The 19,995-nt window shown below is 37.5% G+C and overlaps 3 protein-coding genes across 4 annotated transcripts in view; 2 read left to right on the top strand and 1 right to left on the bottom strand.

Annotated features, from left to right (window-relative positions):
- Positions 1-309: 309 nt before the first annotated feature.
- On the top strand, positions 310-5,843 carry LOC111802466 (probable serine/threonine-protein kinase At1g54610). Its single transcript, XM_023686847.1, has 8 exons — positions 310-756; positions 855-1,139; positions 2,350-2,667; positions 3,329-3,556; positions 3,646-3,746; positions 3,832-3,958; positions 4,557-4,860; positions 5,571-5,843. The coding sequence occupies exons 1-8, from the start codon at positions 439-441 to the stop codon at positions 5,636-5,638; spliced, it is 1,749 nt and encodes a 582-aa protein (XP_023542615.1). The 5' UTR covers positions 310-438; the 3' UTR covers positions 5,639-5,843.
- A 5,333-nt stretch (positions 5,844-11,176) lies between these two features.
- Positions 11,177-13,744, top strand: LOC111802551 (bidirectional sugar transporter SWEET12-like). The gene is made up of 6 exons (XM_023686959.1): positions 11,177-11,336; positions 11,464-11,500; positions 11,600-11,810; positions 11,902-12,063; positions 12,146-12,265; positions 13,288-13,744. The coding sequence occupies exons 1-6, from the start codon at positions 11,285-11,287 to the stop codon at positions 13,594-13,596; spliced, it is 891 nt and encodes a 296-aa protein (XP_023542727.1). The 5' UTR covers positions 11,177-11,284; the 3' UTR covers positions 13,597-13,744.
- Positions 13,745-17,465: 3,721 nt separating this feature from the next.
- Positions 17,466-19,995, bottom strand: part of LOC111802589 (protein TAPETUM DETERMINANT 1) — a 3,414-nt gene continuing 884 nt past the window's right edge. For both annotated transcript variants that reach the window (XM_023687013.1, XM_023687014.1), the window contains exons 3-5: positions 19,655-19,905; positions 19,290-19,391; positions 17,466-18,332 (exon numbers count right to left, since the gene is read on the bottom strand). In XM_023687013.1, coding sequence (XP_023542781.1) covers positions 17,986-18,332; positions 19,290-19,391; positions 19,655-19,754 — 549 coding nt within the window. In that variant the 5' untranslated portion in view covers positions 19,755-19,905 and the 3' untranslated portion in view covers positions 17,466-17,985. The remainder of the gene's footprint in view (positions 18,333-19,289; positions 19,392-19,654; positions 19,906-19,995) is intronic.

The following is a 19,995-nucleotide window of genomic DNA, read 5'->3' on the forward strand; positions in this document are numbered from 1 at the left end:
TAAATTAAAGATTATAAATGTATTTTTATTAATTTAGTGAAATTAAAATTAAAATCTCCTTAAACTATTTAGATTAATTTGGTAAATATTTAATTTATTTTGCGCGGGTTGAGCGGAACGGAACGGAAGAGGTTCTTTTCTTCCGTTTTCAGTTTGGTTTCGTGTGTGAAATCTCCGGCGGTGGCCCCCCTGATTGTAATACCCGCAACAACCACCGCAGTAAAATAGGGGTACTTTCGTAATTCAACCTTGGAAAAATTATAATAATAAAAAAAAACTTTGAAGTTTTCACTCTCGCCGTCGTCTCCGCCTCGCTGAATCCAAATGCTCAAAACTTCTCTCTGTTTTCATCTCTTCCAATTGTTCTTCGCCTTCCATTTTCCTTCTCAATCTCTCCATGAGTTAACTGCTACTCTATGATCTCTGTGACCTTCCCCAATGGGTTGCGTTCTTGGCAGACAAGTCGCCAATGATTCCCGGAGCCCATCCAGACCTCCCCGTCGCCGTCGGAGCACTGATCACCACTCTCATGTCGACGGAGTTAATGGCAAGAGTGTTATGGAACAGAGGATATCGGCAGAAAAACAAGGAGTTAGGCAGGATGTGGATTCCTTGTCTGTAGAGCACCGGAGGCCTTCACCGAGTATTTGTCAGAGAAATGAGCAAGGCTGGCCGGCGTGGTTGCTAGAGGTTGCCGGTGAGGTGATGGAAGACTGGACGCCTCGTCGAGCTAATACATTTGAGAAGCTTGCTAAAGTGTGTGCCACGAGTTCATGATCGTTTTGTTTTTCGCTTCTTGTCTCGATTCGTTAGTTGTAGAAATTTTGTGTGATTTTTGGTTTTTGGTGATTCAGATAGGGCAAGGGACGTATAGCAATGTGTACAAGGCGAGGGATCTTATTACCGGCAAAATTGTTGCTCTGAAGAAGGTCAGGTTTGATAATTTAGAACCGGAGAGCGTAAGATTTATGGCCAGAGAGATTTTGGTTCTGAGACGCCTCGATCATCCCAATGTGCTTAAGCTTGAGGGCTTAGTTACTTCCAGAATGTCGTGTAGTCTTTACTTAGTGTTCGAGTATATGGAACACGACCTCGCTGGACTTGCTGCCGGACAAGGAGTCAAGTTCACGGAACCTCAGGTATCTATCTGTTCCAGTTAATGCAGATTGTTTCTAATATCGGTTGAACCTGAGAATTTTTTCCTTTTTGAGCATGAATTTTGTTGGTTTTTGTGTAATTGACATTTTTCAGGCGGATTTTGCTTCGGTTTTAAATTGATGTTCTAGCCCGCTTTTCTTCTCATTTGTTCCAAGTCTCATTGTTTCTGCAAACTTTTTGCCCTTGTTCTTCCTTTTGTCTTCTTCCAGGCATATTTAGCAGGTTTTCTGCCTAATTTCATGCTTTAATTTCATGCTTATTACTTCAATTAGCAACAAGAGGACAAAATTGTTATGAATTTCTGAATCAGTAAATGTTGTGCTGTTCTTAATTTGGTTCCGGTTGGGTCGAGATTAATAATTCTCAGAATTGGATTGTGACAGGGTTAGATAAGAAAATACGTTCTTAGTTCTTGAACATCTTTGTACATTTGAATTCAGATATTACTTCTCGGTTCTACGTGTTGGAGGATGAAAGTCCCACCTCGGTTAATTTAAGGGAATGATGATGGGTTTATAATCAAATAATACTATCTCCATTAGTGTGAGGCCTTTCGAGGAAGCTCAAAGCAGAGCCAGGAGAGCTTATACTCAAAGTGGACAATATCATACCATTGTGGAGAGTCGTGTTCATCTAACATAGTATCAGAGTCATGCCCTAAACTTAGTCGTGCCAATAGATTGGTAAATCCTCAAATGTCGAACAAAGGACTCCAAAAGAAAAGGAGTCGAGCCTCCTCGAAGGCATAGTAAAAAAATGACGAAGACTCCAAAAAAAAAAAGGAGTCGAGCCTCGATTAAGGGGAGGCGTACTTTGTTCAAGGGGAGATGTTGGATGATGAAAATCTCACATCGGCTAATTTAGGGAATGGTCATGGGCTTATAATCAAATAATACTCTCTCCATTCGTGTGAGGCCTTTTCGAGAAGCCCAAAGCAAAACCATGAGAGCTTATGCTCAAAGTGGACAATATCATACCATCGTAGAGAGTCGTGTTCATCAACCCAAAACTTTCACTTCACTTAAAAGACATGGTATTATACTATCAGAATTCAAGTTCAATCGCATGTTGAAAATTAAATCAGCCACAAGATTGTTTGTGTGCCTTTAGTTTCTGTTATTTATTACCTCCTTAAGTCCTGCATTGATATTGTCAAAAACATGAAAAGACTGGCTGTAACTTTTCTACCAGGTTAAATGCTACATGAAGCAATTATTGTCTGGGCTTGAACATTGTCACAATCGAGGAGTTTTGCATCGTGATATAAAGGGTTCCAATTTGCTAATTGACAACGAAGGAATACTTAAAATAGCTGATTTTGGGTTAGCTACTTTTTTTGATCCTCAACAGAAGCAACATATGACTAGTCGAGTAGTAACCCTTTGGTACCGTCCTCCTGAACTATTGCTTGGAGCTACTCTTTATGGTATAGGGGTTGATCTTTGGAGTGCTGGCTGCATCTTGGCCGAGCTGCTCGCTGGGAGGCCAATCATGCCAGGAAGGACAGAGGTCTTGCTACTTCTGATCTCTATTCCTCCTCGCCTATATTCTTACTTCGTAACCTTTTTCTCTGATGCTTATTATATTGTGCCAGGTCTTGGAAGAATTAAATTCGCTGATCCATTAACTTTGATGCTATTAATATTGAACCCATAATGATTAGGAAAAATAATTGATTTGGTCATTAAATATTCAATGAACTTATATCTTAGATGTTGCATGATATTTCAAGCATTTGAATCCTCTAAAAGAGAGAGTAGCGATGAAGAAGGTCTAAGTAGATTGAAAGACCTTCATTCTTCGAAAGAGTGGAATTGGATTTGGGTAGGGTTGCTTGGGTTCGAGGTTGTTTAGTGGCAGCTTCTAAGTGTTTGGGATTGTAGGAGGGAGTCCCACGTTGGCTAATTTAGGAAATGATCATGGATTTATAGGTAAGAAATACATCTCCATTGGTATGAGACCTTTTGGGGAAATAAAAAACAATGTCATGAGAGCTTATGCTCAAAGTGGACAAATATCATACCATTTTGGAGGTTCGTGGTTCCTAACATATTATGCATTGTTTAGATCTTTCAAGCCTAAGCCTAGTTCATAGAGTTTTTAGTTTTCCACTTGGAATTTATGCATTATCACTGTGTGAAGTTGATTCTAGCTAAATTTTTTGTGCCAGGTTGAACAACTCCATAAGATATTTAAATTGTGTGGTTCTCCAACGGAGGATTACTGGAAGAAATACAAATTGCCGAATGCAACTCTTTTTAAACCCCAACATCCATACAAACGCTGCATTGCGGAAACATTCAAGGATTTTCCATCTTCTTCTCTACCTCTCATCGAATCTCTCCTTACAATGGACCCTGATGGGCGAGGTACTGCCTCTGCTGCTCTCAATAGCGAAGTGAGTAGTTTTGCTATAAACATTGCTTATGTGAAAAAGAAGTGTCTAATTTTGCATAAAAACAACTTTTTGTAATTTTCTGATTGCAGTTCTTCACTACCAACCCTCTTGCTTGTGAACCATCAAGTCTGCCTAAATATCCTCCATGCAAAGAATTGGATATAAAGTTGAGAGATGAGGAGGCTAGAAGGTTTGTTTTTCCCTTCCCTTGCTCTTGTTTCCATCATCTAGATGTGTCCTTGTGTCTTAACAAGCAATGTACGGTTCCATTTCAGGCGAAGAAGACTAAGTGGTAAAGCAACAGCTGCTGATGGTGGTGGCAGGAGAGTACGAGTACGGGATCGAGTTACTCGGGCTGTCCCAGCTCCTGAAGCTAATGCAGAAATACAATCAAACTTAGATGTAAGTCAAGCATAATTGTTTATTCTAGTAGTAGCCAAAGCCCATCACTAGCAGATATTGTTTTTTTTTAACTTTTCTTTTCGGATTTCCCTTCAAAGTTTTTAAAACGCGTCTGCTCGGGAGAGGTTTCCACACTCTTATAAAAAATGTTTCGTTCTCCTCCCCCAACCGATGTGGGATCTCACAATCCACTCCCTTTAGGGCCCAGTGTACTCGGTGACATTCGTTCCCTTCTCTAATCGATGTGGGACCCCCGAATCCACCTCATTCGAGGCCCATCGTCCTTGCTGGTACACCGCCTTGTCGTGTCCAGCCCCTTCAGAGCCGCCTCCTCACTGACATATTGTCCGGTGTCTGGCTCTGTACCATTTGCAACGGCCCAAGCCTACTGCTAGCAAATATTGTTGTCCTCTTTAGGCTTTCCCTTTCAGACTTTCCCTCAAAGTTTTTAAAACGCGTATTCTATGGAGAGGTTTCTACACCCTTATAAAGAATATTCCATTCTCCCTAACAGATGTGGGATCTCACAATTCTCCTCCCTACATTTCGAACTTTTCATACCCGATTAACCTGTTAATGTTTCAACTCTATTCTTCAGAGGTGGAGAAACACGACCAAATCAAATGCAAAGAGCAAGAGCGAGAAGTTTCCCCCACCCCATCAAGATGGGGCAGTAGGGTATCCGCCACATGAGACATCCCAGAGGGGCCATTCATCATTTGGCGCAGCTGATGCTTCATTCAGCTCCTCCATCTTTAGTTCAAAGTCTGAATCTATCAAAACTACAGGAGCTCCAGAGGGACCTTCCCGGAGAAAGAGAACCAACAGAGATACTTCATCTCGAAAATTCATGCGTGCACTCAAGCCATCAATCGGGCTATCAATGGATCTGTTGTTTAGAGGTAAATAAAAGAAATACATATCTTTGAGTTTGGCTTATATTCCGTCACCCTAAAATCAAGTTCTTCCCCATTCAGCTTGATACATAATATATACAGTAGAATAGAAGATAGCCTGAGGAGAATTCTGTATATTCTGCACAATGGGTTCCAAATGCCATTTGTTTTACTGTGCCTTATACATTAATATCATCATATTATTGTTCTTTTGGACATTTGAAATGATGTTCTTATGAAAATCAAGTGAAACTCTTAGCCCTAATGCATCCATGTGAAGCTCAAATCTCTGAAAGTAGTCCCAAGTCATCATGATCCAGCCCAAGACTGTATACTTAGAGCAATGCCCACAAAATTTGTCTCTTTTACAATTTGGAGAACTCATTTTATAGATTAGTATTTGTAGGTCACTTATATTTATAGCAACAAGTGATTGAAGTGTTTTCTTCATCCTCATTTTATTGATTAAGCTAATGAGTCTTCAATCAATTATAGGTTTTTTTTTTTTTTTTTTTTTTTTTTTTTTTTTTTTTTTNAATCTTCTAGAACGTTTTTTTTTTTAATAACGACAATTGCGAACGTTAAACCATCGACTTCTAAGATGGTTATTGGTGTCATGTTAGCTATGCCTAGATTTATCCGCACAAACAAATGGGATTCATCCGTCCATCGCCTAAAAGACAGTCTTGCTAAATATCGACCATCCAATTCTGCAGGAAGGAGGTCTAGAGAAGGGGCAATAGATTTAACGCTACGCTGTACTGACCCAAGATGCTACTCATGAACTGGTCAAGGACAAGTTTCGGTTACTCTTTCGATGTCAAGCCATTGAGGTGGCACGGAAACTACTAAATGGAAGCGATTTGAATCTCATCGCTGGTGCATGTTGTAAATGTACAAAAGAAAAAGAGAGAAAAAAAACTCAAGAAAACAGAAAAACATTATTGTTCAATGAAAAAGTTTGTCGGCTCAAGTTGCCATTCCGATCAGTATGAATTTGTAATCTTTAATTAATTTTTGCCCCACATTAATGCTCCCTAAAGTTTTCAAGATAAATATCTCTATTATAATTAATTAAAATCAAATTTATTATAATATAGCAATTTTTTTTTTAATTTATTAGTACATTGGTCGATTTGGATACATCTTAAATGAATAAGACAGAAATTAAAACGTTTAGTGTTCTTAAAAGTTTCAATTTCGTCCTATAACATATTAAAATTTTCAAAAAATTAAATGAATTAATATGGATGCCACCGTGAAAGTCATTCTGTTTTCCTTTATAGGAGCTCATGAATGAACGGTCCTTGAAGTTCAGCGGCTCAATTATAGAAACTTTATAGTTAAACATGTTTTATTTAGAACAACTCTATGTTGGGTGACCTCTAAGAAACTTTTCTCTTATGCATGTAAGTAAGAACAAAGCATACTAGAAGAAGTCGTGTTTGTTTGTGTCGTTAGGGATGCATGAGAATATCGGTGTGAGATTCCACATCGGTTGGAGATGGAAATGAACCTTCTTTATAAAGGGTGTGAAAACCTCTCCTTATCAGACACGTTTTAAAAACTTTGAGGGGAAGCTCGAGAGGGAAAGTCCAAACTTTCCTCTTATGCATGTGAGTAAGAACAAAGCATGCTAGAAGAACTCTTTGTTTGTGTCGTCGGAGATGCAGGAGAATATCGGTGCGAGATCCCACGTTGGTTGGAGATGGGACAAAAGATTCTTTATAAGGGCGTTAAAACCTCTCCGTAACAGACACGTTTTAAAATCCTTGAGGGGAAGTCCAAAAGGGAAAGTTCAAAAATGACAAATATTTGCTAGCGGTGGGCTTGAGCTGTTTGTTTGTGTCGTTAGAGATGCAGGAGAATATCGGTGCGAGATCCCACGTTGGTTGGAGATAGGAACAAAACATTTTTTATAAGGGCATTAAAATCTCTCCGTAACGGACACGTTTTAAAATTCTTGAGGGGAAGTTCAAAAAGGACAATATTTGCTAGCGGTGAACTTGAGCTGTTACAATCAAAGTCTTCAGGTGTCAAATCTGAATTCCGAATCGTGAACATGAATCATTATAAAGATTCAATTTAAAAAAAAAAAAATTTGAAAAAACATTCCAACATATGAGCATGATATTTTAAATGGTGGGGTATCAAAATGGTGGCCACTTTGATGAGAAGATGGGGAATGCTAAGCCATTCATTATATTTCATGCATACACCATTTCAATCATTGCCCAAAAGTTTCATAAATTCAAAAATCATCCACTAATTCTTCCATATTTAATATTATTGGGATAATTTGTAATATTAAAAAGTTGCTGACCTTCATCGAAAAGTAACTTTTTCGGAGATAAAATAAAATGTGATTGCAAGTGTTTTGAATTGCCTAAAAAAGTAGAAACCAATCGAGATCACCTCTTCTGTTACTACAAGTGGAGAAAGGTGGAGCGTGTGGTCTCGGATGAATCGAATTGCGTATTGAAATCGAAACATATGAGTGCTTCAACAGTGAAAAGCTCGTCCTCTTTTTCGCTTTTGTTACGGATGAAATTCCATCTTAAACAACCATATCTCGAACAACAGGACAGAATTGTGGGCTTACGATAACACTATGACACAAGGTTTAATACTTTTTCTTTAACGATTGGTTCATGTTCAATTCCAAGAAACTTCTTTTGAAGACGTATGAAAACGACGTTGAAATGTACGTTATTTCGTAGAGATTTTGCAAACCCTTTTCTCGTATTTCTCGTATTGTGAATAATGGACAAGGTCGATATAGAAAACAAACAAGAATGACGATTGTAACAGTCCAAGCCCACTACTAGTAGATATTGTCCTTTTTGGTTTTCCCTTTGAGGCTTCCCCTCCACGCTTATAAAGAGTGTTTCGTTCTCCTCCCCAACCAACTTGGGATTCTCACAATCTACCATTCTTCGGGCCCAACGTTCTCGCTACACTCGTTCCTTTCTCCAATCAATGTAGGACCCCCACCAAATCCACCCCCTTCGGGGCCAACATCCTTACTCGCACACCACCTCATTCGAGGAACAACCTCCTCGCTAGCTCATAGTGCAATGTCTGGCTCTAATACCATTTGTAACGGCCCAAGCCCACCGCTAGCAGATATTGTCCTCTCTGGGCTTTTCTTTTCAAGCTTCCCCTCAAGATTTTAAAACGTGTTTGCTAGGGAAAGCTATCCACACTTTTATAAAGGATATTTCGTTCTCCTCCCCAACCAACGCGGGATTCTGACAATCATTGAAACAAATTATTACATAAAAACAAAACCCGAGAAGCATAAGAATGTAGGGTTAAATTTAATATTGAAAGGTTGGAGCTTTTGGGGAAAAAGTTGATGGGAAGTCAAAAGGGAATTGTTTATTAAGTTAGAGGTAATTCTTCATATCTTTGAAAGGTGTTCATAATTAGCAAAATGGCAACTTTAATGAGCTCATAAACAAAGTGAAGAAGATAACAACTTTGAAAAGCAAAGCAAAGCAAATCAAAGCAAATAGGGTATTCGTGTCTATCATGGAAACTCACCAATTCATTCCTCAATAATTGCATTCTTTCCATCTCCTTCTCTTTGTGCCCAACATTTCCATCTCTTTACTTCATTGTTTTTATTGCCTACCAAACTCATACGCTCGATTCAACGTAAAATATCTTCATCTCGGTTGGTATTGTTATAAGGTTAAACTATAAGTTTAGTTTGATCAAAAGTTCGATAATTTTGTGTTTAAGAATAAGTTAAGTTACAAGTTTAGTTCTCGAACTTTTAACATTTGTGTTTGATGGGTCTCTTAGTTTTAAAAGATGGATTGTAACGATAGAATAAAAAAATGTCAAAGAGTTGGGTTTGGTCGTTACGGTGAGATCTCGCATCAGTTGGAGAGGGAAATGAAGCATTCTTTGTAATTTCTCGTAAGAGTGTGGAAATCTCTCCCTAAAAGATGTGTTTTAAAACAGTGAGGCTGACGACGATACGTAACAGGCCAAATCGGACAATATATGCTGGGAGTGTATTTGGGCTGTTACAGTTATCAGTCGTATTTGACTCGTTCTACAATTTGCGGGTGGAAATCCATGTTATCTTCAACTAAAGGTGAGAAATCAAGCAATTCAACTCGTGCACTAACTCTGTCGTTCTTGTGAAGATCGTGTATGGATTCGATTTCCTCCCATAATTTGATCGATTTCTCACTCCTAGTGAGTTTTTGTTGAATGGGTCGTTCTCCTTCCGCCACGGACAATGTTACCAACATCGTCAACTCCTTTCTTTCACGTCTCATTGACAACTTCACTAAGTGAACTTACTGTTAGAACGTCTTAGTTTCATTGGATAAATTGCATGATTAACACGTGTCACTATAAGGGTTGAACCTAAGTTACTAAGATTGAGACAATTATTCGCGTATAATTATGTGATGAATTTATACGGTTGCAAGCCATGCAAGTTACAAATATTGGTACGTACGAAATTATTCTACGTTGCACCCTATCAAAAACTCTTCTCGAGTCACAATTTATCTATATGCGTACAATTATCATCTACCTTCCACATTTTTAGGCTTAGGGAGCCCGAGAGTAATGCTTACCTAATGGGTCCGGGTTCATGTACACAAACAATTAATACGAAAGCAATACATATCCAACCCCTAACACATATTTCCCGTCCTTATAATCATAATCATGTTTATGTATTAGGTTTTAGGTCCTATCATTCTTGATAGTCGTAGTCATGTTGTATGTGTTTGCATTTCTAAATCACAATTCAGAATTAGAAGTGTAAGGACCTAAAAACACATCTAAACTCGGGATTTTTTTTTCAAATTAAGCCGAGAAATTAATTAAATTAATTAATTATTCCACTAATCATGATTATGCCATATATATATCAAACTAATCTTATCATTCACCAAAAAAGAAAAAACTATTACTTACACAAATCTTATCCTTTGGGTTTCTATAAAAATTTAATAATTTAATAATTTAATAATTTAATAATTTAATAATTTATTTCCCACCTCACCATATCCTCAAATCCAAAACCCCACCAAATATCCCACTTCTTTTTTGTCACTTTTTGCATTATTATTATCATTATTATTATTATTATTATTATTATTATTATTATTATTATTATTATCATTATATGGTGCTGGGAGGTTTTTTTTAAAAAAAAAAAATTTAAAGAGATATTTGTATATTTTTCATAAATAAATAAATAAATATATATATATATATATATAATTAATTAAGTATTATAAAAACTTTAATTTAATTTATATATTTCTTTTGCATCTGTTTTTGGACTAATTGCCACGTGGAGGCAGGGTATTGGGTGCTGTCCTCCACGGATGGAAGGTCAAAAGCTAGGCTGGATAGAACGCAATAACAAAATTTAAATCATAAAGAAACAAAAATTAAATTAATTTTCAAATTATTAGTGCTTCACCTTAAAATATTAATCTTAATTAATATAAAAAAAAAATCCTAGGTTATTATAAATTTTTTTTAAAAAAAAATTAGCAAAATCTCCGTTTAAATGGTGATTTCTTCGATACTTTCGACCTCGTTACATGGGGTGGGGGCCAGCCAAAGAAGGTCAGTCGGACTCGGTTAGGACCCTTGATCCGGTTCAGCTAGGTTCTTCCATGCGAGAATGTAAGAGTATCGGTATTCTCTTCAGGACCGGTTGCTTCCTCTTTTTGTTTATACGTTCGGAGAATCCTGCTAACCCGCCTTTCTTACCCGATGTGATTCAATCTTTCAACTCAAACTTTCCTATCATCCGACGGAAAAGGTAAGAGTACGACTACCTTTTTCTTTTTCTATCCTGACCTTATATTAATTTTTTAATAAAAAAATCTAAGAATTAATAACTAATATTGAACCGAGAATTTTGGGTAGATGGAGAATTGGAGCGATCTCGGGTTAGGAATTTTAACTTCGTAATTCATTGAATTAGCTTTACCGTACGTACACGTACGTGCTTTGCGATTTATATAATCATGGCGAGCGTTAAATATCAAATTATTATTTATAATAATATAAAGGTTACATTTTTGGTTAATTTGAGAAGGATGTCATTATTAAGGATTCTAACTTTCTATTAGAATGTTAATCAAATTAGTGTTTAGAGTTGGGGAAGGTTTATTATAAAAGAAGATGATTGAATAATTAATTTATTCCTTAATTTTTATAATTATAAAAAGAAAAATATCAATTTTATATTTTATTAAGACAAAAATAATTCACACACTTGATGGCTCAATCATTCCCTATATAAATGGGAGCTTCTCACATTTGTAATTACAATAATAAGAAGAAAGATCCTTAGGGTCCCCTCTCAAAAAAAAAAAAAAAAAAAAAAAAACCCTTTTTTTCTTTCATTCCAATCATATAATCTCACGAACCGATAGCGATGGCTTTGTTCGATACCCACCACCTTGGCGTTTTCGCGTTCGGTCTTCTGGGTACGTGTTATTTTTCTGTATTTGTCAGAAACGAACTTTCAAATCCTTAAAATCACTTTGTTTTTTGTATTCTGAGCTCGACGATACGTACTTACTTGATTCTTGTTACGTGGGTTGGTTTTTCTAGGTAACATTATCTCGTTCATCGTGTTCTTGGCTCCCGTGTAAGCTTAACTTCATTACAAATGTTTGTTTTTTATTCATATTGGATCTTGAAGTATAATCTTTATGTTGAAATGGGTATTGTTTTTTTTTGGGGTTAGGCCAACGTTTATGAGGATTTGTAAGAAGAAATCAACGGAAGGGTTTCAATCAATTCCATATGTGGTGGCACTTTTTAGTGCAATGTTGTGGTTATATTATGCTTCGTTCAAGCCTGATGAAGCTCTTCTTATTACTATCAACTCGGTTGGGTGTGTCATCGAGACAATTTACATTGCGATCTTCATTTGCTTTGCTCCGAAGCGGATTCGGGTAATCTAATATGAACTTTAAAGGGTTGTTTTTACGATTTTCGATTCGAAAAACGTTGAAAAAAGCTAACTTTTTTATGATGAATTCACAGGTTTCCACTTTGAGATTGATTCTTCTGTTGAATTTTGGTGGGTTTTGCTTAATTCTACTTGTAACTCACTTGTTAGTGCAAGGCTCTAACAGAGTTAAGGTTGTTGGATGGATTTGTGTGGCTTTTAGTGTCAGTGTGTTTGCAGCTCCATTAAGTATCATGGTGAGTATCATTAAATTCTGCTAAGAACAATTTTGTGTTGTTTGGTTTTTAATGATGTTTTTGGGGTTTTGGTTTGTTGTAGAGATTGGTTGTTCGTACCAAGAGCGTGGAGTTCATGCCGTTTTATTTGTCGTTTTTCCTCACGCTTAGTGCTATTGCATGGCTTCTTTATGGTGTTTTTCTCAAGGATATCTATGTTGCGGTAATGCTTCAATTCTCTCTCTCTCTCTCTCTCTCTCTTAATTATTAGTTTACCACTTTTTGTTGCATTTTGCTCAAAGGGTCGGAGCGATCTCGTGTATCAAGTTGTTCAGAATAGTCAATGATGAGATCCCACGTCGGTTGGAGAGGGGAACGAAACATTTCTTATAGGAGTATAGGAAACCTCTCTCTAGTAGATGCGTTTTAGAACTGTGAGGTTGACGGCGGTACGCAATGAAGGAAAGTGGACAATATCTACTAGTGGTGGGTTTAAGTCGTTACAAATCGTATTAGAGAGCCGAGTAAGGACGCTGTCCTCCAAGGGGGTGAGGGTGTGATATAGCACATTAGTTGGAGATGAGAACAAAACATTCTTTATAAGGGTGTGGAAACCTCTCTCTAGCATACGCGTTTTAAAACCGTGAAGCTGACGGTAATACGTAATAGACCAGAGCGGACAATATCTACTAGCGGTGGGCTTAGGCTGTTACGAATCGTATTAGTGCTGGTCATCGAGCGGTGTGCCAGCAAGGATGCTGGCCTCCAAGGGGGTGGATTGTGATATCACACATCGGTTGAAGAGGGGAACGAAACACTCTTTATAAGGGTGTGGAAACCTCTTCCTAGCAAACCCATCTTAAAATCGTGAGACTAACGGTGATACGTAATAGGTCAAAGTGGACAATATCTACTAGTGGTGGGTTTGGGCTGTTACAGAACTTGATCCTCTTCCTTAAGGATCATAGATGAGAGAACCCATATTTTCGATCGAAAAATAAATCCGATTTATTTCGTACTTTTACTCATTAAAAAAATGGGTCAGAATCTACACGATCAAACCTTTAACACTTTTTTTTTTTAAAAAATGACGTAGAAAGACCCGAATGACATAAAAAACGATCGTTTTAACCTATAACATGTTTTAAAAAGATTTAAAATCCATTATAGACACAAAATTCTCTAAATTTCTATTCTTTCTATTAACAATTTAATGATTGAACTCCATGTTTTGATCATCACCAGCTTCCAAATGTCCTTGGATTCATATTTGGAGTAGCTCAAATGATACTATATTTAATCTACAAGAAGCATGAAACAGCCAAAGCAAAGGAAATGAAGCTACCAGAACACACAATAGATATTGTAATGACTGCCGCCGCCATTCCTCCGACCACCAACTCCGACAAAGACAAAGACAAAGATTCCTCGCCGCCGCCGCCTTCTGCCGGTGCCATAGAGATTGAGGTAATAACAACCAACGAAGCCAAACTCGACAGCAAATTGGATCTAAACCATAAAGACAACGACAAAACTACAAACCCAAATGCTTAATTATTCGAAATGTTTTTCAATTTCCTCGTGTTCTTCCTTTGTTGCTTGAGTTTCTTTGCAATGCTTGAACTTTGTTCTTCTTTGAATGTTCTTGCTATCATGTAAAGTTCTTCATTTTCATGAAAAAAAAGTACGAGCTTTGGTTGTATGTTGTTGTTAGGAATCACGACTCTCTACAGTAGTACGATATTGTTCACTTTGAGCATAAAGTCTCGTAGCTTTGTTTTGGGCTTCCCCAATAATCCTCCCCTCGAACAGCCTCCACTTAACCGAGTCTCGACTCCTTCTTTGGAGTCCTCGAACAAAGTACACCATTTATTCGACACTTGAGTCACTTATTGACTACACCTTCGAGACTCACAACTTCTTTGTTCGACATTTGAGGATTCTATTGACATAGCTAAGTTAAGTGCATCACTCTAATACCATGTCAGGAATCACGACCTATTTTGAGCATAAGCTCTCGTGGGTATGCTTTGGGCTTCCTCAAAAGGCCTCGTACCAATGAAGATGTATCCCTTACCTATAAACTCTCGTCCCCTTAATTAGCCAATGTGGGACTCCCTCCTAACAATTCTCAACAATTGTAGCCTTTTCTCGATTAATTTAGCTATGCCTACCATTTCAAAAGGTGGGTCGGGTAGCTTTATGATCTTATGGATGGATCGTGTGGATTGATTATATTAAAGATGAGAAAAAGTGGGTATGAGAAGCTTTTGAATGTCTTAAACTTTGGCTGTTTATGTGGCTTTTGAACACATAAAATAATCAATACACTCCATGATTACCCATTTGAAGCCGCCGTCAGAATAATTCAAGATTATGTGCCTAACCCTCGACTATTTCTATTGCTTTTTGTATGAAAAAGTTGAGTGATAGAACAAAATTTAAGCTGCCTAAAATTTAGGTAACCATATATATATAAAGTTTACACCTTTGTGAAGTGGGTATTAAAGTTGAAGATAATGAGAAAAAGTTGCAACAACTTGTGTAACTTATGTAACACGTTTATTTCACGTTTATTTCACGTTAAACTGTTTGAAAAGTTGCAACAACGGGTGTTCTTCGTTGTTTAAGAACGTTCATTTTTCTTGGATCGTTACAATGAGTAACAAAAACTAATGTGGGACTACTGAGTTGCACGTTGCACATATAGTAGTAGTTAGAGATGTTCATTCTTTTTCTATCGAGATGGGTCTTGTAAGGTGTGAGATCCCACATCGACCAGAGAGGAGAGCAAAATATTCTTTATAGGGTGTGGAAGCCTCCCCAGCAGGTGCATTTTAAACCATTGAGGGGAAGTCCGAAAGGAAAAACCTAAAGAGGACAATATCTGCTAGCAGTGAGCTTAGGCTGTTACAAATGATATTAGAGCCAGACATCGAGCAATGTGCCTACAAGGACACTGAGCCTCGAAGGGGGGTGGACATCAGGCAGTGTGCTAGCGAGGACACTGAGTCCTGAAAAAGGTGGACACTGAGCAATGTGTCAGCGAGGACACGGAACCTCGAAGAGGGTGGATATTGCGCGATGTGCCAGCGAGAATGATGGGCGTGGATTGTGAAATCTCACGTCGATGGGAGAGAAGAACGAGTGTTAGTGAGGACATTGGGCCCCGAAGGAAGTGGATTGTGAGATCACACGTTGATTGAAGAGGGAAACAAAACATTGTTTATAAGGGTGTGAAAATCTCTCTCCAATACATGCATTTTAAAACATTGAGAGAAAACCCGAAAACCAATGTTATAAAGAGAAAAGTTATGTTATAGAGACAAAAACAAAAGTTAAACATAAACTTTTGACCAATTTTTATTAAAATAAAAAATAAATAAATAAATAAAAGGTTCCTTGGTTAAGGCTCGTTTGGATTACTTTTTAACTTGAATATTTTTAATAAAAATGTAAATATATTTTACAATTTTCAAAATTATTTTCAATAAAAAAAATTAATTTTGGATAATCCTTCTATTAAACATTATTAAAAGTGGATTTAAGTTGATTCAATCCATTGAATAAGACGAAGAGAAACAAAAATAATAATTATAATTATTAATTCATAAAGTTTAGCCAAAAAAAGAACCAAAAAAAAAAAAAAAGTATATATAATAAGATAAATTAATATGTTCATTAATATAAAATCCAAAAAAAGCAAAGCAAATCAGCTAATAAATAATGCGTAGCAAAGAGGAGTTTAATTACTTCTAATTCGTACAATAAACCACTAATTAAGAGAGAGAAAGATTGGTTTATTTCCTAATCCCATCCCTACCACCAACGCTTCTATTGAACTCGAGCCATACGTGAGCTGAGTTAGGTTGAGTTAGAAAGTTTTTTTAGATCAACCCAAAATTTCAAACTAATTGGGTTGATGACTTAAATAGAGTTCACAATCTAACTCAAATAAGATTAGGTTGGGTTGGGTCACCAAATTGTTCATACTTATTCGCAATAAACAATACAAATCATAGTCATAATCTATTATTACCTTCTATTACAAACGTCAGGGTTGATCTAACTACAAAAGTTCTTACACAATCGAACCCTTATGGTTTAGTTGAATATCTAAAGAGTCTCTCAACTTCTAAAAATGTTCATCTCAAAATAAAAGAGGTCAAAGTCGGCCAATGAGACGATGGGAGATAAGCTTCATCGTCAAGAGGGGAACAGTTGGATCACCAGCTAAGGCTCCTAAATGACCGCTCAATGATAAAGGAGTTAAGGGTGTAAAGACACCCAGGAGGTTTGCCTAGAAGCAGCCACCCTTAAAAGAGTGCGTAATAGCTCACTAATCGAGCGCTCTTATGCCGAAGATGAACGGGGCTAAGCGATTTAACGAAGCTATGGGATGTAAAAATGCATCGGTAGAGGAGCGTTCTGCCTTAGAAGGAAGCACCGGCACGAGCAGTGGTAGACGACGTGAAAGCAAGAATATCGACTTGAGTAACGCAAATCTTTAACCGTTGACCGTCAAATCTTTGAAACTTTCTTATAGAATGAAAATCACATGGATGAACTTTCAAATTATATGTTTCACTTTAAGAAACTTGTTTTCAAAACCCCTAGAGACGGGAATTTCTTGAGATTTATATAATAAAATAAAAGGAATTTGTTCTTGGAATAAGTGCATAAAATAAGACTGGATGGAGTCTTCAGCCCAATTCCCTGCATGTGGAATTAAGAAGATATGGTCCATAATTATATCAACATGGCCACCCAATGAAGTTGGCCAAATTACTAGATGGGTACCTAAATTCCACAAGTAAAAGGGTATATTTGGAAATTATAGTACAGATGTAGAATATTAACCACAAAATAAGCCAACAAAGAAGAGAAGAAAATGCCATGGATGTGGGCCCATTGGGCCTTCTAGATACTACGACCCAGACGGCCCACATCCATAAAATGACAAAAGAATTGAAGGAAAAAAGAAAATTGGGCATACACCACGTTTTTCACTTGGAAGACACCTAAACCATTAGGCATTCTTGGTGTGAGATCTCACATCCGTTGAAAAGAAATACGAACATTCTTTTTTATAAGGGTATGTAAGCTTTTCTCTAGTAGACACGTTTTAAAACCTTGAGAGAAAGAAAGCCCGGAATGGAAAACCCAAAAAGAACAATATCTATTTTACTCCTTCAAAGTACTCGAAAAGTCTATGTCCATTCAACACGATTGACACACCAGACCTTTAGATGTGCGTATTATTGTCTAGAGCCCAAAAACACACGGACAAAGGCATACCAAAAAAGGCTCAAATGGAAGAATTTACCAAGTTAGAAAAGGCGAAACCAACAAAAAGGAAAACCAGCTTTCTTTCTATATTGATGAATCATGGCCTACAAATGTGTTCCGCGTGAGAGAGGATGTGACAAATTAATAGATAATTTATAGGCAACCAAACAAACAGAGAAATATTCTTGCATATAATGGGGCTTTGAATCTCCTGAATTTGTGACACTAACATCATGCTATCAGATTGTATATAACTATATATATACACTTTGGCCTTACCTACACCTCGATCGCCTATCTCATCAACACCCAAAAAAAATATTGAAATGAACTAGGTTTCTAGCATTTCTTCCCTATCTCACCATCTATGTATACGAAAAGTTGGTGCCATGACCATTATTAGACCACAAACCTTCTCCCTTAAACCTCAAGATGACTGTAAAAATCAGACCTCTCTAAAAGAAAAACTTCGTAGGAGCAGGAACAGAAACACAAGGCCACGCACATGTAAAGCAAAAGCAGAACCCAAAAATTGAAAAGAAAGGAAAAGAAAAGGCAGGTGGGGGCCACTGTCAATCAGTAATCGACTAAAGTACCTGCTGGTTCTAGTGTGCATCATATGAGCGACTCCTAGTTGGTTTGGAGCGTGTCATTTCAGTTGCAGACAACTGAGGAGACTGATAGCGGATAGGGAAAAGTGTTAGCATACTGGAAGGAGAGAGTTCCGCCGTAGACCAGAGGCTTGCCGTCGTTAACGAGGCAGTCATCGTAGCGAAGGCGCTTGAAGATTCTGGGATTGATGAGGTGGGCCGAGCTGAACCAGCCACATTTGAAATGAATGCCATGGATGTCACAGCCTGTAGCACAAGCATTCACCACTTCCACAGTGTAGGTGGGAATACCAGTTGGAAGTGGAGCTGTGGGGCCTTGGTTAATCACAATGTCTGATTTTGTACACTTTTCTCCCCAAATTCTGGTTGGTTCCTCAAATGCTGCTTCTCCTAAAGCACATTCAAATAAAGAAATGGGTCGACGTCATTTGTTAGCATCGGATAATGGGCATTGCTCAGGCACCAACCACGTGCAAACATTACTCTTATAAATAAATATCGACCCACCAATGGGCCAAAAGTCTCCAGACACACAAAATACACTTTCTGGAGGTCATAAAGATGTGTTGAGAAAGCATAAATAAGCAATTAAAAAAGATAAAGCAAATTCAATGGCAATAGAGGAGAGGTAAAGACTAAAAGAGAGTCTGAAAAAGAAAAATCCGCGGGAGCACTTCCTTATCACAATCAATTTGTTAGCACGAACGAAAATTTAAAATTACGTCCATTACATACACGATAAATTTAAAAGCTAATAAAACTGTCCTACCGCCACCCATCCCACTAATGAGAATATAGCATCAGCTAATCGTATTATATAATTCTACATACACAGTTAACGGTAAAGCTTTTGGCTTAAAGGAATGAATCAATTAGAAGCCACAAAGGTAGAACTCAGAAAGGCATTATAATGCTCCGCGCTTTTGATCCAAAGGTTTCTTTTGTGTAATCAATGAATCGTGGACAGAACAGGAAGAAAGCCTGATGGGTATCAGGGATCTATGAAAGAAGATTTCCCCAAAAACAGATACAGAAAGGCCATATGGGTTAAAGAGCCGAAGGGCTGGAAAGCTACCTAGCAAAAGGTGCGCCTTAGCTTCATTACTAAGAATGGACGGGCGTGTAATTCTGACACCAAATCAACCATTTATGCAATTGAGTAGCCAATCTCTCCCAACCCTCAACCCCGAGATCATTATTTCAAAATCAAACAAAAATGAAACGAAAAGTGAAAACAAAAAGAGAGAAATCAAAAAACAGCGCAACAAACTCAGAATTCGAGTCCTCCGTCCACGATTTTGTACCGACGTTTACGAAACACGATTAGATCAGATTTCAAGAACTTACTAGTAAGAAGTTTGCGACGAGGGGTAACTCTTGTGCTCCTTAAACCCGATCGAAGAAAACTCGGTGGACTCGAGTCCATAAAGGAACCAATAATATTCAGATCTGCAATCATGCAAGGCAGGGAATTATGTAAAAAAGTACTAGAATAAGAATAACATCTTTGTTTCTATAGGCAGCACAAAAGGGACAAAGGAGATACAGGACAAGGAGCACAATGATAGAAAAACAAATAAAATAATAGAAGAAGACAAACGAAAGGTACACAAAGAGAGGCAATGGATAAGTGTAACAACTCAACCACAGCAAAAACAAATTCAAAACAATGAGCGGAGGACAGAGAATAATGTGAAAGAGATGATACAGACCTGTAAGAAAGGCGGATACGGACAAGAAGATGAACAAAACCGAAGCGAAAATCACCAAAACTCGCCGGGTAGTAGTACTAGTAGATAGACCTTTCATCATTTATAACAGGAATACTGTAGAATTCGCAATGGAGTATGGACTGTTCTTCAGAAACAGTGAAAGAAAGAACTCGAAGGAATGGAACTCGGAGTCGGAAAGTTAAGTCCGATCCTTGATAACAGAGCAGTTCAGATGGAGAAAACTAAAAATCCTGCGTTGGAAAAAGAATGAAAACATCGCATCATGAGAGGAAAATAGCATTTAAAATATAATCAGTCGAAAAAAAAAAAAAAAAAAAAAA

Source organism: Cucurbita pepo, chromosome LG09 (genome assembly GCF_002806865.2).
Source record: "Cucurbita pepo subsp. pepo cultivar mu-cu-16 chromosome LG09, ASM280686v2, whole genome shotgun sequence".
In the NCBI taxonomy this organism is placed as follows: domain Eukaryota; kingdom Viridiplantae; phylum Streptophyta; class Magnoliopsida; order Cucurbitales; family Cucurbitaceae; genus Cucurbita; species Cucurbita pepo.

Excerpts from the sequence above, each read along its gene's own strand:
- LOC111802466 (XM_023686847.1), top strand. The coding sequence starts at position 439 with ATGGGTTGCGTTCTTGGCAGACAAGTCGCCAATGATTCCCGGAGCCCA. Across the intron at positions 3,557-3,645 it reads CTGCTGCTCTCAATAGCGAA|TTCTTCACTACCAACCCTCT; the intron begins GTGAGTAGTTTT and ends TTCTGATTGCAG. Across the intron at positions 3,959-4,556 it reads AAATACAATCAAACTTAGAT|AGGTGGAGAAACACGACCAA; the intron begins GTAAGTCAAGCA and ends TCTATTCTTCAG.
- LOC111802551 (XM_023686959.1), top strand. The coding sequence starts at position 11,285 with ATGGCTTTGTTCGATACCCACCACCTTGGCGTTTTCGCGTTCGGTCTT. Across the intron at positions 11,337-11,463 it reads TTTCGCGTTCGGTCTTCTGG|GTAACATTATCTCGTTCATC; the intron begins GTACGTGTTATT and ends TGGTTTTTCTAG. Across the intron at positions 11,501-11,599 it reads ATCGTGTTCTTGGCTCCCGT|GCCAACGTTTATGAGGATTT; the intron begins GTAAGCTTAACT and ends TTTTGGGGTTAG.